Source organism: Magnolia sinica, chromosome 1, assembly GCF_029962835.1.
Source record: "Magnolia sinica isolate HGM2019 chromosome 1, MsV1, whole genome shotgun sequence".
Lineage (NCBI taxonomy): Eukaryota > Viridiplantae > Streptophyta > Magnoliopsida > Magnoliales > Magnoliaceae > Magnolia > Magnolia sinica.
The window spans coordinates 131,430,313-131,452,583 of record NC_080573.1 but is presented as its reverse complement, the minus strand read 5'-3'; the positions used below and the strand labels follow the sequence as shown (position 1 = coordinate 131,452,583).

The 22,271-nt window shown below is 38.2% G+C and overlaps 1 protein-coding gene across 1 annotated transcript; it reads left to right on the top strand.

Annotated features, from left to right (window-relative positions):
- Positions 1–5,630: 5,630 nt before the first annotated feature.
- Positions 5,631–17,030, top strand: LOC131217473 (IAA-amino acid hydrolase ILR1-like 4). The gene is made up of 5 exons (XM_058212416.1): positions 5,631–6,022; positions 6,927–7,052; positions 10,550–10,864; positions 14,851–14,979; positions 16,548–17,030. Exons 1-5 carry the CDS (start codon positions 5,675–5,677, stop codon positions 16,953–16,955), a joined length of 1,326 nt encoding a protein of 441 aa, XP_058068399.1. The 5' UTR covers positions 5,631–5,674; the 3' UTR covers positions 16,956–17,030.
- Positions 17,031–22,271: the final 5,241 nt, after the last annotated feature.

Below are 22,271 nucleotides of genomic sequence, written 5' to 3'. Positions count from 1 at the left end.
TCACTCCTTGCAATGGCACACACACCCATTCATCTGCTACCGTAAAGAATAACCCAGTATAGATTCTAGTATAGATTTGAAGATGTGAGTTGTCAACATCTGGGCATGTCCAAAAGCCACCTAATTGAGATCGCGAGCCCCACCCATTACCGAAAAGAAGAGCAATAAAGATTCAAACAATGATTCATCCGCCACATGCCCATGTTTGAGGACAACGATTCATCCAACACCTGCTCAATTAAAACTACTTCAATTCATCTTCATATATAAATGTATTATATAAAAGTTATGACATATAACAACATTCATAAGTATCTTATAGTGAACTTACATGTCATCGCTGTGTTGGTAGGGCACTTATTTGGTAATATTATGGGTTTTTTTTTTAGTTTTTTTAAATGGCAATGTAGTTTTGTAATTCAAAATCCTAAATTTGTATTTAGACATATCTGTCGAATAGAGCACCTGATGTAAGGGTTATTAATATGGGTGTAAACTTATTCACTTGGTGTAATTAAATGGTATTCTAACCATTATTTGGGGCATCATGTTGTATGTATACCATCTAACCTGCTTATCAATTGAGCCCACCATGATAATGGTATGCCTAAAAATAATGTGTAAACAATCATTAGGTAGGCTACAGCACACAACATGCACTAAAAAACTTTGAAATTTACATATTAACCCATATGATGGTTGGATCTGCCTGTTTTGGGAGTCCCACTTTCTTAATTCCGTGTCCATCCTAGATGGGCTAGATTCTGTACACAGACTTTGATTTTATCATGTAAAATACTCAAAATCTACAAAAAAAAACAAGAATTTCACAATAAACATATATCTCAAGTTATGGTAAAGAATAATAATCTTATATCTTTCTCCGTGTTCTCTTCAAACTTCAATATTTTAGCATAAAAATTTCAACATAATTGAAAATATCTAAAAAAAAAAAAAAAGAAAAGAAAAGAAAAGAAAAAATGCTGTTATGAAATTCTTTGAAATAGAAATGAAATTAAGAACTTTAACAAAACACTATAATCTCAATATAATGTTAAAGATGCACTTTAAAAACCTCAAAACTAATAAAGAATTCAAAGATGCCAAGACGAATCAGGAAAAAAAAAAGTGTTACAGAAAGCTGGTTTCATTCAACAACAATCATCACAGTACTATAAAAAGAACTCATGAATAAATGCAGTGGAAAGATTCAAGACACAAGAATAAATGAATGGGGTGTTAAAGAAACTGAAACAAATAAATTCCTTGAAATAATAAAAGAAATTGGAATAATTAAGAAGCAATTGTCCTAGTATTATATAAAAAGTCCATGAATCCCAACTAATATCATGCCTCAAAAGTGTGAAAAACATGATAAGTGGTTGGTCTGCTCATGTGATATAGATGTAGGGCTACAAATGGCGGGCCACATATGCGTCAGACCTGATGAATGATCTGGATCTCACACAGAAATGACCCACATATGCGTCCATCTCACGTTTATTATTTTTCACTTCACCAGTACAAGGACTGCTAACTTCAACTTCTTTGGCATGGCCTCCTAGTTTTGGCAACTTAGCACACGTGTTTGAGATCAGAGCCACCCGTAGGGTGGGTCCATATATGTAATTTCACTATCTCAAATATCAAGCCGATCTGATATTTGAGATTCAGTGGAAGTGTATGGAAATTCCCATGCATCTCGTTGCATGTGGAGTTGTTGACGTGGCATCCACATGTCGACAATCCATTAGTTCAAATCCAGTGACTCCAGTCTTCTTCGGCTAATTGAAAATTCAGTGATCAGATGGTCCTAAACATACTTAACTGGACCCATCTTCTACAAACAATCTTATCCATCCATTCTTCAATCCATTGATTGGACAGTTTTGATCTTCCTATTGATATGATTTTTTTAAGGTAGCATGTGAAGATTGTACTAGACCTAACAGGTGACATGGATGCTGACGAGTCCATATACATCTGGGTCCATAGCAAGGTCGCCACACAACCCACTAAATGGAGCTTTTATTAGCGCACACGCGTGTGCAGTAAAGCTCGTGTGCACACCACACGTGCACATACGTGCAAGATTAATCCATCTATAAGGTTGGTCTGACCTTGCACATGTTTTCCCAAAAATAAAATGTGGTCCAATCAGAGCATGTGGGGCCCAATATTGGAGACAGGTGAATGAGTGAGAAAACTTCAGCCCAGTTTTTTCAGAGCCGTCCAATATTTTTTAAAACTGTGGCTAAGCTGATCTTGGCCAGGGAATTAATATAGTGGTATTGGACCTATCGTGGCATGTAAGTAAGCCTTATTGCATACGTGTGTGCGCTTAGCAAACCTAAGATTCATCTCTCCTTTCTTGTTAGTCAATATATAGACCTCACCTGAATTTCTAAAATGGGTAATGAAGCTTGATCCAGGCCATTCATATAAAGGTCCATACCGTGGATTCCATGCTTGCCGACGAACCTGAGTCGGAGTCAAATTGAAAGGATGGGTTAACCAAGATCTAATCAGCTGGGGAGTTATTTGATACTCTGGCAGAGTGTGATGCTTGATACACTGGCACCCAGAAGTCTAACACTGATTGGTGGACATTTTGTTTGTTGAAAGAGGACCGTTGGTTGCTTTTAATTTCCAACGGTCCAAAATTTGGATAGTTTAATTTGAATTAGTTGTATGCTGATATGCAATTTTAAAGTAAATGCCTGTCTATCCTCCCTTAGACTATTTATTTATTTATTTATTTATTTTATACATGCACTTACAGCAGAGTCATTTTTCACTACAATAGTTACTCGGACACATGTCCTCATCTTGAAACTCCCGTGAGTCTACTACTACTGAGACATGAGTAAGGACCGACTCTGTCTCATGGGATCGGTTTGGGACCCGGCCCATGTTACAGATCCGAATGCAGTTAGCGGTTCCTGACAGTGAAATAATAGGGACGGAGAGAGCCGTCTCTATCTGAACCACACTCTTTCATTAGGCACGTGGATGGACCACATAGTGGGGGACTCGTATTCGGTAGTCACCCCTCAAGTGTCGGTGCTGATCGGTGCTTTGTGGCTCACCATGATGTATGTGTTTTATCCACGGCGTCCATCCCTTTTCTACCCTATGTTAGAGCATGAGCTGATGCAGCTCCAAATCTCAGGTGGACCATACCATAAGAAATAGTGGTCTGTGAAGGCTAACCATTGAAAACTTCATAGGTCCCATTGTAACATTTCATTACTATCTATCGTACTCATTAGGTCACATGGAACTAAACAAAGGATAAAAAAGAAAAACAATTATCAGCTTGATCCAAAACTTTTGTAGCCCATGATAAGTTTTGAATGATAGATGTTCGCTACTATTTCTTTGATCCCCTGAGATTTGGATCTGTCTCATAATTAGTTTCGTACTATCAAATAAGCTGGAAAAATACGGCGTGAATAAAACACGTATCATGGGGCCTACAGCACCGACCAGTACCGAGGTGTTACTACCGAATCCCGGCGCCACAGTGCGGACCCTGGCTCAGTAACACATCATGGTTCAAGTGCCAGACACAAATGATATTCTAAAATGGACAAAAAAAACAAACAAATAGAAGAGATATTATGGGTTTTCTCCGACCGGAGTCGTCTACAGCACCTGTTTTGGCAGTTGCGCAAAACAGCCTTAGATCTTGGGCCCACACCATATTTTATATGTAAATCCACTCAGCCCATCAGGTTAGAACCATCATTTTAACCGTACGTACAAAATATCAGCTCGATAGATTCTCTGATGGGCCACAACAGTTGGAGCAATATAAAACTGCTCCTAAAGCTGCTAAGTTCATACCGTGTGTCCAGGATGACATCTGAATCAGGATATATTTTTAATATTTTCACTTCATCCAATGAGATACACCTGATTAACGGGTTTGATGAAAGTTACACATCATAATGGCCCCACACCAAACGTATGGTTGGCATCCTATCCACATTGTTCCTGTGGTGTGGCGTACCTGATTAGTGGATATTATTTATTTTCAATACCAAGATCTCAGAATCTAAGATGAACCTGATGGACAGAGTAGATCTTACATATGAGGCACGGTGGCCCCACAGGCCTGGATGTTTTATGCGCTGCTGCGAATACCTGAAAAAAAGGTAATCGAAAGAGGCTTAAATGGCTGCCGGAAGGGGGACCAGGGCACGCGACGGACACTGCTGTAACAATAAATGCTTTGATACTCTGGAGAGTGTGATAGATGATGCGCGAGCACTTATAAATTTCTCAGAAATTGCATACATTGAATAAAGGTAATTGAAATGAAACCGTCCAAATTGTCTGTCCCAGTTTTAATGTTTGCAAAATAAGAAAATATGGTTTGTCGATTATTTGATTATCTGATTGTTGGACATTTATTGGACGGCTAAAAATGAAAATTTTTAATGATCCTATTTAAATAAACATGTGTCCACGAATCAGAGGTTAGTGTTTTTCAACCAATCTGATTTTCGGATATCGACTTGTCCACATGATTTCCACAAGTTAGACGGTTTAAATCGATTTAATGTAAGTTTCAGTATACAATTTATAAGTACCTGCGTATCAAGCATCATACACAGCCAGAGCATCAAACAACTCGCCACAGTGTAACAGAGCGGCTCTGTTACATTGGTTAGCGCTCGCCTCGTCAGCATGTCGCATCATGCGTTCAGTTCGTTGGAGAAAATGTCTGAAACCGTATCCTGAAACTTAAAAAAATATACAACTGTTTCTGTTTGTGATAAGTGGGACCAGTACTTATGAAATCTGAACCATTGATGCGTTTATTTACGATTGAAGATGGATGATTTCCTAAATTTTAATGGAAGATGGAACTGACCAACCCAAGATCTATTTTTAGTTTAGTTTGGACCGTTTTTGCATTTCTCTATCTACCCGTCTATACTTAGGAAATAAAATGAAAATATAATATTTTTTCATCAAGTATTTTCATGAGTTATAATCCATCCAAAGTAATTGGAAAGTAACCAATGGTCTTGATTGACCGATCATCTGCTTCTGTTATTAAAACTAAAAAATCGTGTATACAACGCAAATACGTGGGACGCTTATTATCATATAATTCATCCTGTTCTTCATTACTAGTGTCATATCCACTGCCACGTTCTTTTTTGAGAATTTTTTTTGACACTCTGGTAGAGTATGATGGATGATACGCAGGCACTTAAAAATTGCTTAGTCAGCATAAAAATAAATTAAGTTGAACTCTCCACAGTATGGTTTCCATTTTTAGATGCATAATGAACTAGAAATTAATGTTATTTAATATTCTTAATATCAGATTGATGGACATTTATTGGACGGTTCAGAATGAAAAATACCCAACGGTCCAATTTCATCAAACAACTTTCTACAAATCAGAGGTTAGGATCTTTCGACCAATCTTATTTCGTAACTATAATTTAGAAATATCAGGTTGTACAATTTAGTCGGTTTATTTTGAGTTAAAATATGCCACGTGTATAATTTCTGAGTGCCTGCGTATCAAGCATCACACGCTGGCAGAGTATCAAATAACGCCCCTCAACCCTCCTCTGGATCGTTCATATCTCTTACTGTCAGTCTCATCTCCTCTTTCCGATTCCCAAAAACCTCAGTTGCAGATAAAAATATGGATTTCTACAGATGGGTGTCTCTAATTCTCTTCATTCTCGTACCCATCTTCTCCTTTTCTCTATCCCATCCAAATGGGTTCTCGAAAATCTCATCAGACTATCTCAGCCATGCAAAAAAATCAGAGCTGGTGGATTGGATGGTGAATATCAGGAGGAGAATACATGAGAACCCAGAACTCTGTTTTGAGGAATTTGAGACCAGTAAGCTCATCAGGAGAGAGCTTGATGAGATGGGTGTTCGGTATAAGTACCCTGTAGCCATTACGGGGATCGTCGGTTTTATTGGGACCGGCGGGCCGCCTTTCGTTGCGATAAGAGCCGACATGGATGCTCTTCCAATGCAGGTGTATGGTGGATTCTGTTTTTATTTATTTATTTATTTTTTTTATTTTTATAATGGTTTTTGGGTGTTGTTTGGAGTTGTGGAGGGATTGGTGTTTTGCTGTGTATGAGGAAATTAAGGAATTATATGATCAGTATATGCATAGAACACAGTATCTTCATGGGTTTTCAGTGTCTACAAGTGGGACGCAATGTCGAGTGATCTAGACCGTAGATGTGATGGGTCCCAGTGAGAGACGATGCTCCGAATTCTCCCAAATTTGAAGATCTTTGGCCTTTGATCGTTCATCCTCGCTTTCAGTTCAATGTGGACCATTGCCGCATTTCCTTTCTTGGAAGTGTATCTGGGCACCACCAGTCGAGCGGTTGTGATTTTCTCATCAAGAAGATATCATTGAAGGATGTGGGGCCCATCATATCAATGCTATAGATCACTGAGTCATGTACACTACTTGTATGTGCTGAAAATCTGGGTGAAGCAAAACTGCAAAACAGTGGTGCTAGTTCAGCCAGCTAGTGTGTGGATGAGCAATCTCTTTTTCTATTTTTCAAATAATCGTCTGGCCGGTCTGTAATGAATGGGTTGTGCCCCAAAAACCCCCTAACAAAAAAATCCTAGCCATGGAATCAATGGGATTCTTTTCCTGTTAATTGTTGGCTGTTAGTGTTCTTTAATGGGCCACTTTTTGAACGGATTAGATCGCGGTATAGAGAGATTTTGCGCAATGGTCCTATCACAGGATCCTGCAAGTTGAACAGTTTGGACCATTGAAAAGCAAAGACCATTGGGGATGAGAAAAAGATTTAAATTTCACGTTGCCAAGCATATCATACTTGTTTGTGAATTGGGTTGATATTGGTGTAGCATATCATACTTGTTTGTGAATTGGGTTGATTTTGGTGTAGGAGAGTGTGGAGTGGGAGCACAAGAGTAAAGTGGAGGGCAAGATGCATGCTTGCGGACACGATGCCCACGTCACGATGCTGCTTGGTGCTGCAAAGATCCTTCAAGAGCATCCTGAGAATTTGCAGGTTCTGATTTCTCTAACTTGTTTCCACGTTTGTTTATCTGCCTTTACTTAATTTCTTTTGTCATTTTAACTTGTTTTTGTCAATTGTATGTGTTTGTGATGCATTTCTTGACTCTTCAGCAATTCACTGACGTCTGTTTTGTTATATTTAATAATTTCATTGGTTTATATGAGTTTCATATTGGTCTGTAGAGGTTGGAACTTTTTCTGTTTGTTTGTTTATTTATTTATTTTTTTTACACAGTACAGGTTGGAACTTACGTTCTTCTTCATTGTGTCACTGGAATGCACCAATGCTATTGGTATATACAGTTGGTTATCAATCATTCAATATCCTCATGCACTGTACGTGTATGAGATCTAGACCCTTTGTCTATTGGCTCCCACAGTGAATGAGAAATACCCCCAAAATCACATCAATCAGGTGATTCTAGCCACTGATCGGAGGGATTTTAGTATCCATATGGATTTTTATTTTTTATTTTTTATTTTGTTATTTTTTAATTCTGTACCAAGGATATGTAATAGTATCCTTGAGTCTTTGGTTTGTATGAGGCTACGAGTTTGGTCCATACTAGTGATCCAGACTGTTGATCTGATGTGCCCGTCAGTGTATGGACCATTAGGAAGAACCTCCTCAATGGAATACTAACCCTTCTAGTGTGAGCCGTAAGTAGTTGGTTGAGAAAAACAACAGAGCAATGGTCTGCAATTATCTGAGAAAAGGCCAAAATATTGGATGCCATGGATCTCCCAATCTGGGAAACGGTCCATCCACCGTGGGTCCCATAACCTCAAATGGCTGGATTGTTGAAGCATGGACCCTTCTTGCACCAACTGGGAACCTGAGGATAGTGTGCATGACCTTGGGTGGAGGATCTTAGACCTTGTTCTTTACCTCAACAGGCTGCTTTTCTTAACATGATTAGCCTAGTCATCAGGCTCTTGATTTACCTTAGGGCCTGTTTGATTTTTCATGTCACATGTAAATACCTTGTAAATAGGTAATAATTATTTACCCAAGTAATTTCTGCATCGTTCCCAATGCAAATGTTGACAGCCTACGTTTTGAACATTAAAATTGAGGGCAGCTGTGAATATGGGGCTCACTGTGATGTATGTGGCTTACCTACACTGTTCATCCATTATGCCAACTGAATTTAGGGCATGAGCCCAAAATGAGGCTGATCCGAAGCTCAAGTGGACCACACCACAGGAAACTGTGATGAATCGAATGCCTACTGTTTGATACTTAAATACTTCTTGAGGCCCCCAGAGGATTTGGATCAAGCTGATATTTGTGTTTTCTCCTTATCCATGTCCGTGTGACCTTATGAACAGGTTAGATGACAAATAAACATCAATGTGGGCCCAGTGAAGGAAACAACCTTCAATGGTGGACGTTTTAAGAACACCGTTTTCCTTTGGTGTGGGCCACTTCAACGTTGGGTCTGTCTGTTGTTTCAGCTCATGCCCAAAAATGTTCCAGTAAAATGGATGGATGGCATGGATATGTCAAATACATCATGGTGCGGCCCACAAGTTTAAGTCAATCTTTTTGGACCGGATTTGAAAGTGAAAATACACCCGGATTATCAAACGGTCTAAAAAAGTAATAATTACATATTTACAATGTATTTACAGTTGACATGAAAAATCAAACTTTACCTTAAGGCCATCTGGATTGCTTCTAGTCCTGTATTTCAAGACAGGACTAAAAATTAATCAAAGTGACATAATAGTGGTTTCATTAGTCTTTCATATTCCTCATCTTCCCCATAAGATTTTTGAACACTAAAACTACATAATAAGCATAAACTATATCATATGTGAATATGTGGATAAACAGAACAATATTGTAGGTTAAAAAAGTTTTTTCCTAATACCCATTGTGGCATGTTCGCATGCTGAGTTTTATGGAAAATGGAGGATCCTTGTTACATAGAATATACATAAAGAGTTCTTAGTGATACATCATATGATGTCATGATGTCTTCAATATGGTTGCATTGTAGGTAATTACTTGGTACTTCTGTATCATCATCATCATCACCTAAGCCTTGTCCCAACTAATTGGGGTCGACTGCATGAATCCTTTACTGACATTCCACTCTATCAAGGGCCATTGAAATGTCAGTGTTCGGATTCATGTTGGAAGTTTTGGCATAAGTCTGATGCTGGCTGCCAACCAGATGCAACCCTCTTCCTTTATCTGGGCTCGGGACTGGCAGTGAGAGCACAATGTAATAGACTATCATATAGGTTGATTAAATCAAGCACTATCTAATAGTCTATTACATGCTTTGATTATAATCAACAAGTTGATTACAATCAATGGATTACTGGGTACTTCTATCTCCACACATGATTTTCATAATTGACTAAAGAAAATTGCACTTAGAGTTCCTGTGATGATAATGTGTATGAGATGTGGATGTGGCGGTTTCCAGCAACTATGGCACGTGGTCATCGGGCTCATTGGATGATTGTAAGTGTTCAACTAAAAAACAGAGAGTCCACTACCTATCTTCAGGCCCGTTTCTGACAAAGCAGTTAGACCTTCCAAGAAGCCTGATTTGGCCATGGCCAATATATGGTGGAGTTGGCCGGATGATTGGTTCAGACCATGATGCCCCGTGGGAATTTGGGTGCAATTACTACATACCTCTGATGATTTCAAGTTCAGAATCTTTGAGGTATTCAGTTCTAGCTTGACTTTCAGCTTTATGTAAGCATACAACTTTATATTATAACAATTATTCAACTTGAATATACACATAATTGCACATTGAGGTTGCTACAATCAAGATCCTACATGATGGTTGTTATATTTGTATTTCAAATGGATTCATGTATCACATTTTCTATTGACTGTCAAGGATTCCTTCAGTTGTTTGTTTACAGAAAACAACATATGCTAATTTCCAGCTTCTGATGCAAGGCTTTAAGCCAGTTTTAAGGTTCTTGGTTCATTTCTTATGATGTGGGAAACCATTTCTGTTTATGATTTCATACAACTTCAAATATTTGATAGAAGGAATTGTATGATTCAGATGAATGATCTGTGTACCTCTGAGTTCCAACAAGTGGGTCCCATGGTTTGGTGATCCAGACCATTGTTCTGATGGGCTCTGTTGTTGACAGACCATGCCCAAAAATTTCCCAACATGGAATATTCTGCCCATTCAATCTTTTCGTCATTCCACCGAAATATGGACTGTTTCCGTCTTGTTTTTCTTAAACGTCTATTTGCAGGCTACAGATCGAATGGTTGGGATTGCCCTATCAGGAATGTAATTGGGAATAGTCCACCTGCGGTTGGTCCCATTAGAACAATGGTACGGATCACCAAACAGGCCTGACTTTTAGGAACTCAGGACCCAATAATACCATGCATATTCTCAGCCTGTGGATTACATAATTCTTCAACTTGATTCTTAGGCAATGCTATGAGGTAAAAAAATGTCACTGTTGTTGTTGTGATTGTGATTGCAATAGGGAACTGTTGTCCTTCTCTTTCAACCAGCCGAGGAAGGATGTGGGGGAGCACATAGAATGATAGAAGATGGAGTATTAGAGAATATTGAAGCCATTTTTGGGCTTCATGTCTACTTGCACTCACCCATCGGTGTGGTCTCCTCCAGGTCCGGTGCAATTATGGCCGGGTGTGGCTTATTTGAGGCGGTAATAAGTGGGAAGGGAGGTCACGCGGCAGTCCCTCAGCACACAATTGATCCGATTTTAGCGGCATCCAACATAGTTGTTAGCCTGCAACATCTTGTTTCACGTGAGGCTGATCCCTTGGATTCACAGGTATATTTCTTCTGTTTGGTTTTTGGGAACCGTTCACGTGCTTCGTATGCAAGGGTATTTCAGCTCTTTTCATGAGCCCATTTTTTTCTATGTTCACATTCCTATGTGATTGAGACAAACCAAACCAATTTCGTTCAACAAACCATGTCTATTCTTCAACAACCTTCGCTCCTTTTGGTTTTGGATAGTCATATCATGCATCAATCTTGATTCAGTCTTCGACTACTCTCTTCAAGATTTTGACTTCCCTGCCAAGTCTAATCTTAGTTATCTATCTCTTAACAGTAGTTTTTTGAAACAGAAGATGGGTATAAACAAGACTACCTGTGTGGGAGCTTTGCTTAGGCCACACGTTCCAACCAGGCACGTTTATGAGAATTTTAAGCTGTGCATTAGGTGGGCTCTGTCTTGGAAATGACTTGGTCTGAAAGATCTGGTTGGTCCAGCATCAAGTGGGCCCAAAACACACACCATGTATGAGTTGTGTCCACCTGATCAACAGATTGGGGGTCTTATCTAAGTGCCAGGTTGGTAAATGTAGCCGTGAGGTCGCGTGGGCTTAGCTAACTCAGCTATGTAGATCACTTGCTCTATATGATTCAGCTTTATTGTTATTTGTAAGTTTGTCATGAAAGCCTACCAGTCTCTTTTACTCATTTGAGAAGAACCTTCTACATCCTTAAGACATGCTTGATTTAGGAAAACCCTGGTTGTGGTTGCAGTAAGCTTCTTGGCTAACACAACAATAGGCAGAAAATAAAAAATTAAAAATTAGTAAATTAGCATATCAAGAATAATTTAAAGCATGGTTTTGTACACCTAATCATCCTACATATGATAGAGTATTCCAAAATGAATATTGGACACACAAACACAAAAAGGGGGTTGCTTGTAGTTTCTCTTCATGCGAAAAATAGCCAAAAAATAAAAAAAGTAAAAAAAAGTAAAATAGCATATCGAGAATAATCTAAAGCATGGTTTTGCACACCTAATCATCCTACACATGTTAAGAGTATTCCAAAATGAATATTGGACAAAAATAAACATAAAATATTTGTGGGTTTTTACTTATAGTTACTGTTCATGTGAAAATATACAAAAATAGATTTTTTTTTTTTTTTTTTTTAAAAGAAAAAAGCAAATTACCATATCACTCTAGTCTAAGGCATGTTTTTGTACACTTAATCATCTTACACATGTTAGAGTATTCCAAAATGAATATTGAACATAAAAAAAAATAGAAATTTTGGCGATTTTTGCTCATAGTTGCTGTTCATGTGAAAATAGCCAGAAAATAATAATAATAATAATAAATACTAAATTAGCATATCGCTCCTAATTTAAGTAATGGTTTTGTGCACCTAATCATGCTACATATTTTCCAAGCATCAACACTAGGTTTTGAACATTAAAAAAAGGGCATTTTTTCCACAGTCATTGTTCATCTGAAAATCAGAGAAGTTTAAAAAGATTTTTTAAAAAATACAAAATGATCATACCAATTTTAATCTAAGGCATGGTGTTGTAGACCTAATCATGCAACATCTATTAGACTATTCCAAAATGAATATTCATAAAAATAATAATAATAATAATATTTTACTTTTTTATATAAAAAATAAAATATTAAAATGAAATAAATATGGCTGAAGAAGTACCAAATCGATCACAAATCTAGCAAGATGTGGTTGATTTGATCTTTTAATCATCATACTAACAGCTTCCAACAATTTTTTTTTTTTTAAAAAAAACCCACTTACCTCTATTTTTGAATTTCCTCAAAAAAGGTCCCTGGAGCTTTAATCTGTTCAAAAACCTTAAATGATGAGCTTCTTGTTTCTGTGCACAAGGTGAGTTGAAATTGAAGGAGGAGAAATGGGAAGGAAAGGAAGAAAAGTAGAAAAAAAGAGAGAAAGATTTGGAAGGGTTTTAATAAAATAAACATGGCCGTTTTTAGACCATTACGGTTGTCATTTGGTGGTAATGGCCTCCGTAACAGCTGTTGTGGTTCACTTTTTGAAGGCCACATCATTATGACCTCGTAATGCGTATTGGGGTCTGCAGCTACTGATTTGTAACAAATTCGGCACACCTTGCATGTAAAGGAAATGACTTCAATAAAAAAAACCATAGCAAGTGTTTGTTTAGCCTCCATATCCAACATGTGTCATTACACTGGGTGAAACTCACATGCGGAGATTGTACTATGATTTGAATCTTCCATGTTAATAATATATTTTTCTATGACCACACTTCAGTAATAATCATAATCTTTAATTTTCCACTAAAAATTCAATTTTAGTTGTCTTGAATTTATCTAATGATTGTCAGTCTCAATACTTTGTTTAGCATGCTTTTCTTAAGGGGGCTCATACAAAGTAGATTCAACATCATGGATTGTTTTAGTCATCGAACTACTCAGCATGTAGGCTAGTGCGCAGCAACACATGCTCAAGGTATTCTATTATGGTAACAACGGGGTTAATGGCCAGGGCCGTAACGGCTATTAGAGCCTTGTAACGGTCAATATATATATAATTTTTTTAAAAGAAATGAAAAATGTATCAGCCCCATATTGGCCCATTACACCCCCCCTTTAATGAAATTGGGTTTAATGGCTCTGCATCACATACTGGTCGATGGCTGTTATGGCCATGATGTAGCTGTTTTTGAATACCATGCCTAGGCTGGATCCTGAGTCGTGAAAGAGGTAAAACAAACTCCTTTGCCAGCGATAGCCTTTTCCTTGGAAGAAAACTTTAACATTCAGGAGCGGAATGGATGATACACACACCCTTAGAAATTACATACGTGGCCCATAACGAATACAAATTAAATTGACCAAGTTATGAATATTAATTTAGTTGTATCCTGTATAAAAAAACCATGCTTATTTCATCATCTAGCCGTCAGATTAGGGGACGTTTTGGATGGTTAAAAATGAAAAATCTAAAGCCCTAATTTGACAAAAAAGTGTCCCCATATCAATGATTAAGATTGCTCAAGGAATCTTAGTTTTTGGAATATGACTTAGAGACAGTGATTTCCACAATTTAGTCAGTTCCATGTTGGTTATAAAATAACAAGTGTGCAGGTTTTGAGTGCCGGCTTTTCAAGCATTATACTTGACCATAGTATAAAATATATTAATCTCCGTGGCCTTGATTTTTTGAGAAAAACTTTGATACTCTGGCAGAAAGTTATAGGTGATACACATGCACATAGAAATTGCAAGAGTTACATAAACTCTTCAAATCGTGGGTCCCAATTGAGATTTATCATACCGAAATTTATGCTTATTTGACTATCTAACCAAGGATTGGTGGAAATTTGTTGAATGTTTTTTTTTTTTAAAATATATAAATCCAATGGTCCTATCTTAAGAAACAAGTTTCCATGAATCAGTGGCTGGAAGAGAGAAGAACGGAACGAGGAAGAAGAGAGAGCAGAACTTGGGCTTTTTTTTTAAAAAAAATAAAAAAATAAATAAATAAATAAATTATTTTTAACAACATATTATGTGCGGATTTGTATAAATTGTGTATTATACACGTTTTATATGTGATTGACAATAAATACGCGAATTAGTCTGTAATTATAAAAAATATGCAAATGGTTCGTTTTTCACAAAGAAACAGCGAATATGCGTATTGTATGCATTTTTAGTAACTATGGCTGGGCCAATCATGTTGCAGCCCTTCATGACACTGATGCGCATTTTATTTATGTTAATCTTCTTGTTTAATTCCGTGTGCATGACATTTACAAAAATTATTTGTTGATTTTGAATGTGACCGTTTTCTTCAATTATCAAGAGAAGAGTTTCCCAACTAAATGATTTGAATTGCTCAAAATATATTTCATTTGCATCTTTCATCAACCATATGGTTATGATTAAGCACATGTTTTCTAACTTGTGGAACATGGTCTCCGTCCATTTAACCTGCCCTTGGAATCTAAGCTGAACAATTTATGTGCACTTGCAGGTAGTAACGGTAGCAAAATTCCAAGGTGGCAGCACATTCAATGTTATTCCAGATTCTGTTACCATTGCCGGCACCTTCCGGGCCTTCTCTAAAGAAAGCTTTTCACAACTCCGGCAACGAATTGAAGAGGTATTATCAAATTGTAGTTAGGATTCATTTTGAAGGCAAGTGTATTTGTGATAAATGGCGGGTAGATCACCTCAAATCACCCAAAATTTGGAGTCGCCACTGGCTCTTTGGTTCTAGCATGGTGAGCTAGAAGTACACAAGTGATGAGAAAATTACTCCAATAATCCAATCAAACTAAAGAAATCTTCTTATGACTCCAATAATCCGATCCAACTAAAGAAATCTTCTTCTTTCTCTCTTTCTTCTCTAAAAATTCTCCCTTTTCTCTTTCTTGTATTTGATAATCTCAGCACATGAGAATTCCAAAGATCCAAAGGCCCTTTTCTTGAGACTTGCAAGGCTATTTATAGACTTTCTCCATGTCATCCCTGCAAAATGAGAGATTAATCTGGGCATTAGTAAGGGCATTTCAAAATTAGGTGTTAAAATCCTGATCATAGGATGCATGGATAGGATTGTAATCGCTCAAATCTGAGAATGAGGTTTGTTACAAGGAAAATTTAGAAATTTCTAGTTTAGAGGGTAGTTGTGGATTTTTGGTTTTTTCATACATTTATGCCATTTGTATCACATATGAGTTCAATTTCGTGCTTAGTTTCAAATCTCAACAATGATTTGCAAATTTTGGAGTGAAAGATTTGGTTTAAATCTGGTTTAAATCAGATCTGGGTCAAGATGGCAAAACTGTAAAAAAAGAAAAATAAAAAAGGAACAGTTAAACCATGCAGGACCCTTCATCGATGCAGACCATGGATCGCATCAGCATTGATCAAAATCATGAGATCTTGGTACTTTTGAAAAGCTATTTTTATCCTCTGAGTGTCAAATCAAGTCTCAAAATTCAGTGAATTCAAAAAGTCTGGACAGCTCAACACTGTTCACTTGTGTGGCCCATAACTCACAATCTACAAATCTGGTTCTAGAAATTTCACCACCATTGCATAAATCTTTTTGAGTACTACACAATTTACCCAAGAATCATCTGAATCTGATTTAAAACGAGGGAGGTATAGCCGTCCAAATATCGTTGTTCTTCCGCACAGTGCCAGGTGAGTAAATTCTACTCGCCCCTGGACGGGCGAGTAAATTTTACTCGCCTGTTAGATGATTCCACTGGTTTGATCAATATGGGCCATCCGATGGACTTGTGGGCCACATATTTTCATAGTTCAATCAAAGCCATTCAAACTTTCATCAATTTGAGTTTGAATTTTCAATCTGAAACTCATCCATTGTGGGTGCCTAAAGTATTGAATTACGAACATTCAATTCAATCAAACAGTAAATGACAAAATAACAATTTCTAATAGTCGTAGAAGGAATTAGTTCCCAAATTTCAGTTAGCTGCTCTCGAGCCCTGCTCGAAAGTAATGCAATTGCAATTTGGGGCCCAATTCTCAAATGTGAATGGAAAAGAAGGTAATAACAATTTGGTTCATTCCACTTTATTTTGCTGATTATTGTGATCCAATTTGATAATGCATCCAAACACACCCCTAGTCTCACCTATAAAGGAGTTTAAACTGACCTAACATTTCTACTAATCCTCTTCCAAATGCGAGTGACAGGTCATTGTTGGACAAGCAGCTGTACAGAGGTGTAGCGCAACTGTCAATTTCCGTGTAAATGGCCTCCCGTCATTTCCCGTTACTTTAAATAACAAAGACCTGCATGAGCACTTCCGAAATGTTGCCGGTGATATGCTGGGCATCAAGAATGTCAGAGAAATGCAACCAATGACAGGATCGGAAGATTTTTCCTTTTTCACAGATGTTGTGCCTGGATATTACTTCTTCCTTGGGATGAGGAATGAGTCACATGGGACACTCCAAATTCCACACTCCCCCTATTTCACTGTCAATGAAGATGTGCTTCCTTATGGCGCGGCACTATATGCATCTTTGGCTACGAGATACCTTCTTGAATTCCATGCACCTTTGCTGCCTCCTGAAGGAAAGGCCCATGATGAACTTTAAATGTGCCATGTGATGTTTTTTATGTATCTTTTAAAACTCCCAGTCATGAAGTGCCAAGCATGCTCTAGAATCTCATGAGTGTTGCAGCAATTTGCTCAAGGTGAGGCTGAAGAGGTATTGTGCAAACGCATCCCAATATAGCACGTGTGACATATGGGTGAATAGTCATCAGGCGGGGATCGGCTTGACATGCCTGACCATAAAAACAGGCCAGTCCACTCATCAGGCGGGCCATACATCTATGAGAAAGATAGATTGTTAGAAAGAAAAAAAGAAAAAGAAAAAGAAAAAGAAAAAAAGAAGATGACTATCTATTCCAGTGTGTATGTGTTGCCCACTTGTTGCATGGATTGTTGGGTCAGGGCATATTCATGGTCACCCCAACCAAATGAGTGATCTGGATCCACACTCACGTGCCACACTGGGACACATGCTGCAAATTGCCTCTTTCTCTCGCAGCATTCTCATTATTTGGTCGAAGATCAAGATCACTCTCGAGCTGTAGATTTTTATATCATTCCATTGTAAACCATGTTTAATAAGCTTGGGGCCTTAGCCCATCTTATGCAAATAGGTATGCTTTTTCTCATCTTTTCTGCCTTTCCCACCATTTAAAAAAAAAAAAAAAAAGAACTCTGACCGACTTGTTCGGTCTTAAGTAGAGTTGGGCCAAGTCACACTCTATTCTCAATCCTGACTAGTGGTGCCAAACTGGGTTGGACTCAACCGAGTCCGAGTTGACTCTGGACGAGTCGTCAATTCTGGTCTCCCACAGATGAATTTTTTCTGAATTTTTATATTTTAGAAGCCTTCACTGAGGAGAATACCATCCAGTACTATATATTAGAGAAACCCAATAAAATCTTGCATCAAGCTTAATGGTTATGAAGCACGCCTCATCGTTGTTATTTGTGAAGTCTCTTAAATGGATGGATGAGGTATTTATTATCCAATGCTTGGCCCGGGAGTTTCTGCAGCTCATTTGGTTTTCAGTTTTGTACAAAAGGGACCCGATTGGTGATCCAAGCTGCAGATATGATGGGACCCATCCAATCATGCACTAGACTGGAAGATCCTATTCATTATTTTAGCCTTTTTTGGTTGAATGTGGACTTTAGTGCAATATTTTCTTCCCCAACCATCTATTTGCCTGACACATTTTTAAGTGTCAGGATTGTCCTACCGAAGATGTTGATGCACTGGCTAATCTGAATTAGATCAAACTATACCAACAGTTCAGATCACTGAACCATGGGTCCATTTATATGAACTGAAAACCAAGTCTGTAACCAATCACATGGAATAATGGTTAAAAGACGGACCAACTCATTCAGTCTTGAATCGAGTTGACTCGTCTAAGTTTGGGACGAATTATCTAGGTGACTTGTCTACTGAACCGTATTAGGTCTGTTTGAGTCCAAGTCAGCTCAGGTGCGCACCAGACTCGGTCTGAGTTTTAAAACCATGAATGGAATACACAAACTTATAATTCAGGAAATCTGCATTTTTGTTACTTCCTACTACACCCACTTGTTAGATGTTTATGTCTGTCTATGCTTCTCAATTAAGAGAACCATTTGTAGTTCTGTTTACATTTGAGTGTGTTTGTGGGTTTTGTCTAGGTATTTTTCTTACTTTATACTTTGGTAATTGTTTAACTGAGGATACGCCTCGATCGAGTGGAATGGCAGAAGAAGATTCATGTAGCTGACCCCAACTAGTTGGAATATGGCTTAGAGCCTGTTTATGTGCCACTTAAAAATGAGTTCATTTCATTTTAGTTAATATCAATTACATTGTAGAGATCATATTTATATAAATACTCGGTTCTATTATTGGTCTAATACATAATCATGATTAACTAAAATGAGATGAACTCAATTTTTAAGTGGCACCCAAACAGGCCCCTTAGATTCTAATGATGATGACTATGTATTTTGACAGTTTATATATTAGAGATGAACTCTTTATTTAGTATTGTACCCTTAAAGATTAACACAGTATCAAAGTCCAGCATCGACAGCCCTTGATAATCTGAGTGAAACCCTTGCTTTGTTGTTTCTATATGCCGAGATACCCGCAAGTTTCTTCTGTTCAAAGGCCCCAAGCTGATTAAACATGGTTATTAATAAGAAAATCTCATACCTATTTGCATATTAGTTAGCAGTAATTGCATATTAGAGAGATTTTCTGAGGATTAAATCAGTATTTTATTTAATCCTTACCGTCCTTATGAAAATCTCTAATTCATAATTATGTTAACTAAAATGTGATGGACTCAGGTTTTCAAGTGGCAACCAAACAGGTCCTAATGTTTGCTATTCATTTATGTTTGTTGGGCTCAGTTTGAGAGAAATCATTCTCAAGAAGTCATATGATGAGGTCTCCTGTTGTACTGCACTGATCAAGGAAACTGGAGCTACTTTCTCTTTTTACATCAGCGGTCGATCTGCAGGCTATATAATTTGGATTGTGATGATTTTGGGGACAGGACCAATCATTCATTGGATAGTAAATATTAGGTCATCCATCCCCCAATTAACAACAACAAAAAATAACATAGTAGAATACCTCACTACCATCAGAAAAACTTAAAAACTTTTGCTCAAACAGTAACAAAAAATAATAAAGTAGAATCCTCTTTTTCTACACCAGAACAACCTCAAAATATTTTTAATCTTAATCCATAATTCCTTTACAAATCAGATATTTTTCTCGTCTTACCCCTTGACTCAGCATATCAAAATTAGGGTATATTCCAGACGCTACAATGGCTGACGGAGCCATGTCAAGATGTTGAGTCGACTCAAATGGGTTTTCCTAAGTAGGGGTGTGAATGGGCCCGGTAAAATCAAAATTTTGAATAGGGTCGGTCCAAACAGTTGAGAATCTGGGGTGGAAGACAATCTCCGGCCCAACCCATTGACAGCCATAATCCCAAAGGTAACGTTGAGTCAGACCCAGGACCGAATTTCCCAGTCAATCCAATATGTTTTAGAACTATGCTTTAGACAAAACTGAAGAGGTGATTCACCACGGACGTAGATTTCCTTCTAGCTAGGCGGGGCCCACTGTGATGTTTGTGAGAAATTCACTCCGTCCATCTGTTTTCCAAATCATTTTAAGACGGGACCAAAAATCAGGCGGATCCAAAACTAAGGGTCCATACAAAAGGGAAAATTAGTGAAAGGGTTTCCTACCGTTGAAACCTTCCTGGGAACCACCTTGATGTTTATATGCCATCCAAACAGTTTATAAGGTCATTCCCACCAGGACGAAGGGAAACACAAAATCCTTAGCCTGATATGAAACTTTTGTGGCCATACAAAATTTTCAACGGTGGTCACTAAATCCCCATTGTTTCCTCCGAAAAATAGATGGACGGAGTGTATTTCTCACAAACATCACGGTGGGCCCCACCTAACATCCCATCGCAGGAACTTCCTACGAATGGCTTTAGGAGGAAATCTGCGTCCGTTCACCACGCCTGCCAAAGCAGTGTGGACCATGATTGCCACCGTTGAAACCTTTCTGGGGCCCACAATGATGTTTATTTGCCATCCAAACTGTTCATGATTTCATACAGACGTGGATAAAAGGCAAAAAAATAAAATAAAATCAGATTGATCCAAAACTTCTATGCCCCCAAAGAAATTTTCAATGGTAGACGTTCAATCCCCTCTACTTTTTGTGGTGTGGTCCACTTTAGCTTCTGATCTACTCGTTTTTGGGATAATTTACTAAAATGATCTCTTTAAATGGATGTACGGTGTGGATATAACACATACATTATGGTGCGGCCCACAGAACTTGTTGATGTAAACACACCACGGAGGTGGTGGTGTGTTACACAGCACGCAATCCATTTCCAGGCCAAACAGGACGTGACCTGGCCCAAGACATGTATACTTGATTTTAGGGAAACGGATTGGCTTCTCCCCCCTGCCACCGGCCCGGTGGCTAGTGGTCGGTGCTCTGTGGGCCCAACCATGATGTATGTGTTTCATCCATTCCGTTCATCCATTTTTACATATTATTTTAGGGCTTTATTCCAAAAATGAGAGGGATATATAGTCTCAGGTGGACCACACCACAGGAAAACAATATTGATTGGATATCCACCATTAAAATCCTCCTAAGCCCACTGTACTGTTTATTTGATATCCCATCTCTTGATTAGGTCAAAAATGCCCAGATGAAGGTAAAAAACCAATGATTAGCTTGATCCAAAACTTGTTTGGCTCCCAGAAGGTTTTTAATGGTTGAAGCTCATTCAACACTGCTTCCTGTAATGTAGTCCACTTGAGAATGTTGTATACCTCATTTTCTACGATGGCTCATATACCGTCCCATCTAAAGTGCCCATGTTGGCAGTAAATGTGTTGAAATTCTCTATTTTGGCCACCACCCAAACAAAGAGGCCCTAAGCAATCAGCCAGAACTGGGACAGATCCAATTCAACGTAAAGTGTCCATTTCTCTAAGACCTGGCCCACCAATGACTGGACTGGCCTATTTTATGGCCACGAGCATGTCCAGATGAATGGCTTCAACTCACATAAGATGTCCTATGTTTGTGTGGCTGCGGCATCGACTCTTCAAGTGGAGGTTACCCATCATCACCTTAGGGACAGTTAGGATGCACGATAACGAGTGTGGGGTCCACAGATATGTCTTTTGAAAATCCACTTTGTCCATCTCTTTTTAAAGAGCACAATAGGATAGGATTTTAAAAATCAGGCAGATCCAAAACTCATGTGGGCCACACCATCAAAACAGTGAGAACAGCAACATCCACCGTTGAAACTTTCCTGGAGCTGAACATGATGTTTATATTCCATCCAAACTTTTCATAGAATTATTACCTTTCAAACTGTAGGAACAAATATCATGATGATACAAAACATGTGTCATCGCCAACCGTTCAATAGCCGTTCAATTACCACTGTTTCGTGTGTATGGACCAAATGACTTTTGGATCTGCCTGACTTCTAAGGGTCAGTTTGGGCGGTGGGATTAGAAGGGATTAGGTTGGATGGGATTCATATGGTCCTGTGCCAATTTCACTCCATGTTTGGGAAGAATGTAAAAGCTTGGAATTACTTTAAATGAAATTGCATTAGTACCGTACCAATTTCACTCAATGTTTGGGAAGTTGTGTAGGTCCCAACATGATGTGTGGGCTATATTCACACCGTCCACCTATTTATTGAGATTATTTTAGAGCATGGGCCAAAAAATCAAGTAAATCTAAAGCTCAAGTGGACCCCACCTTAGAAAGCAACCGGGATTGAGTACTTACCATTGAAAACTTCTT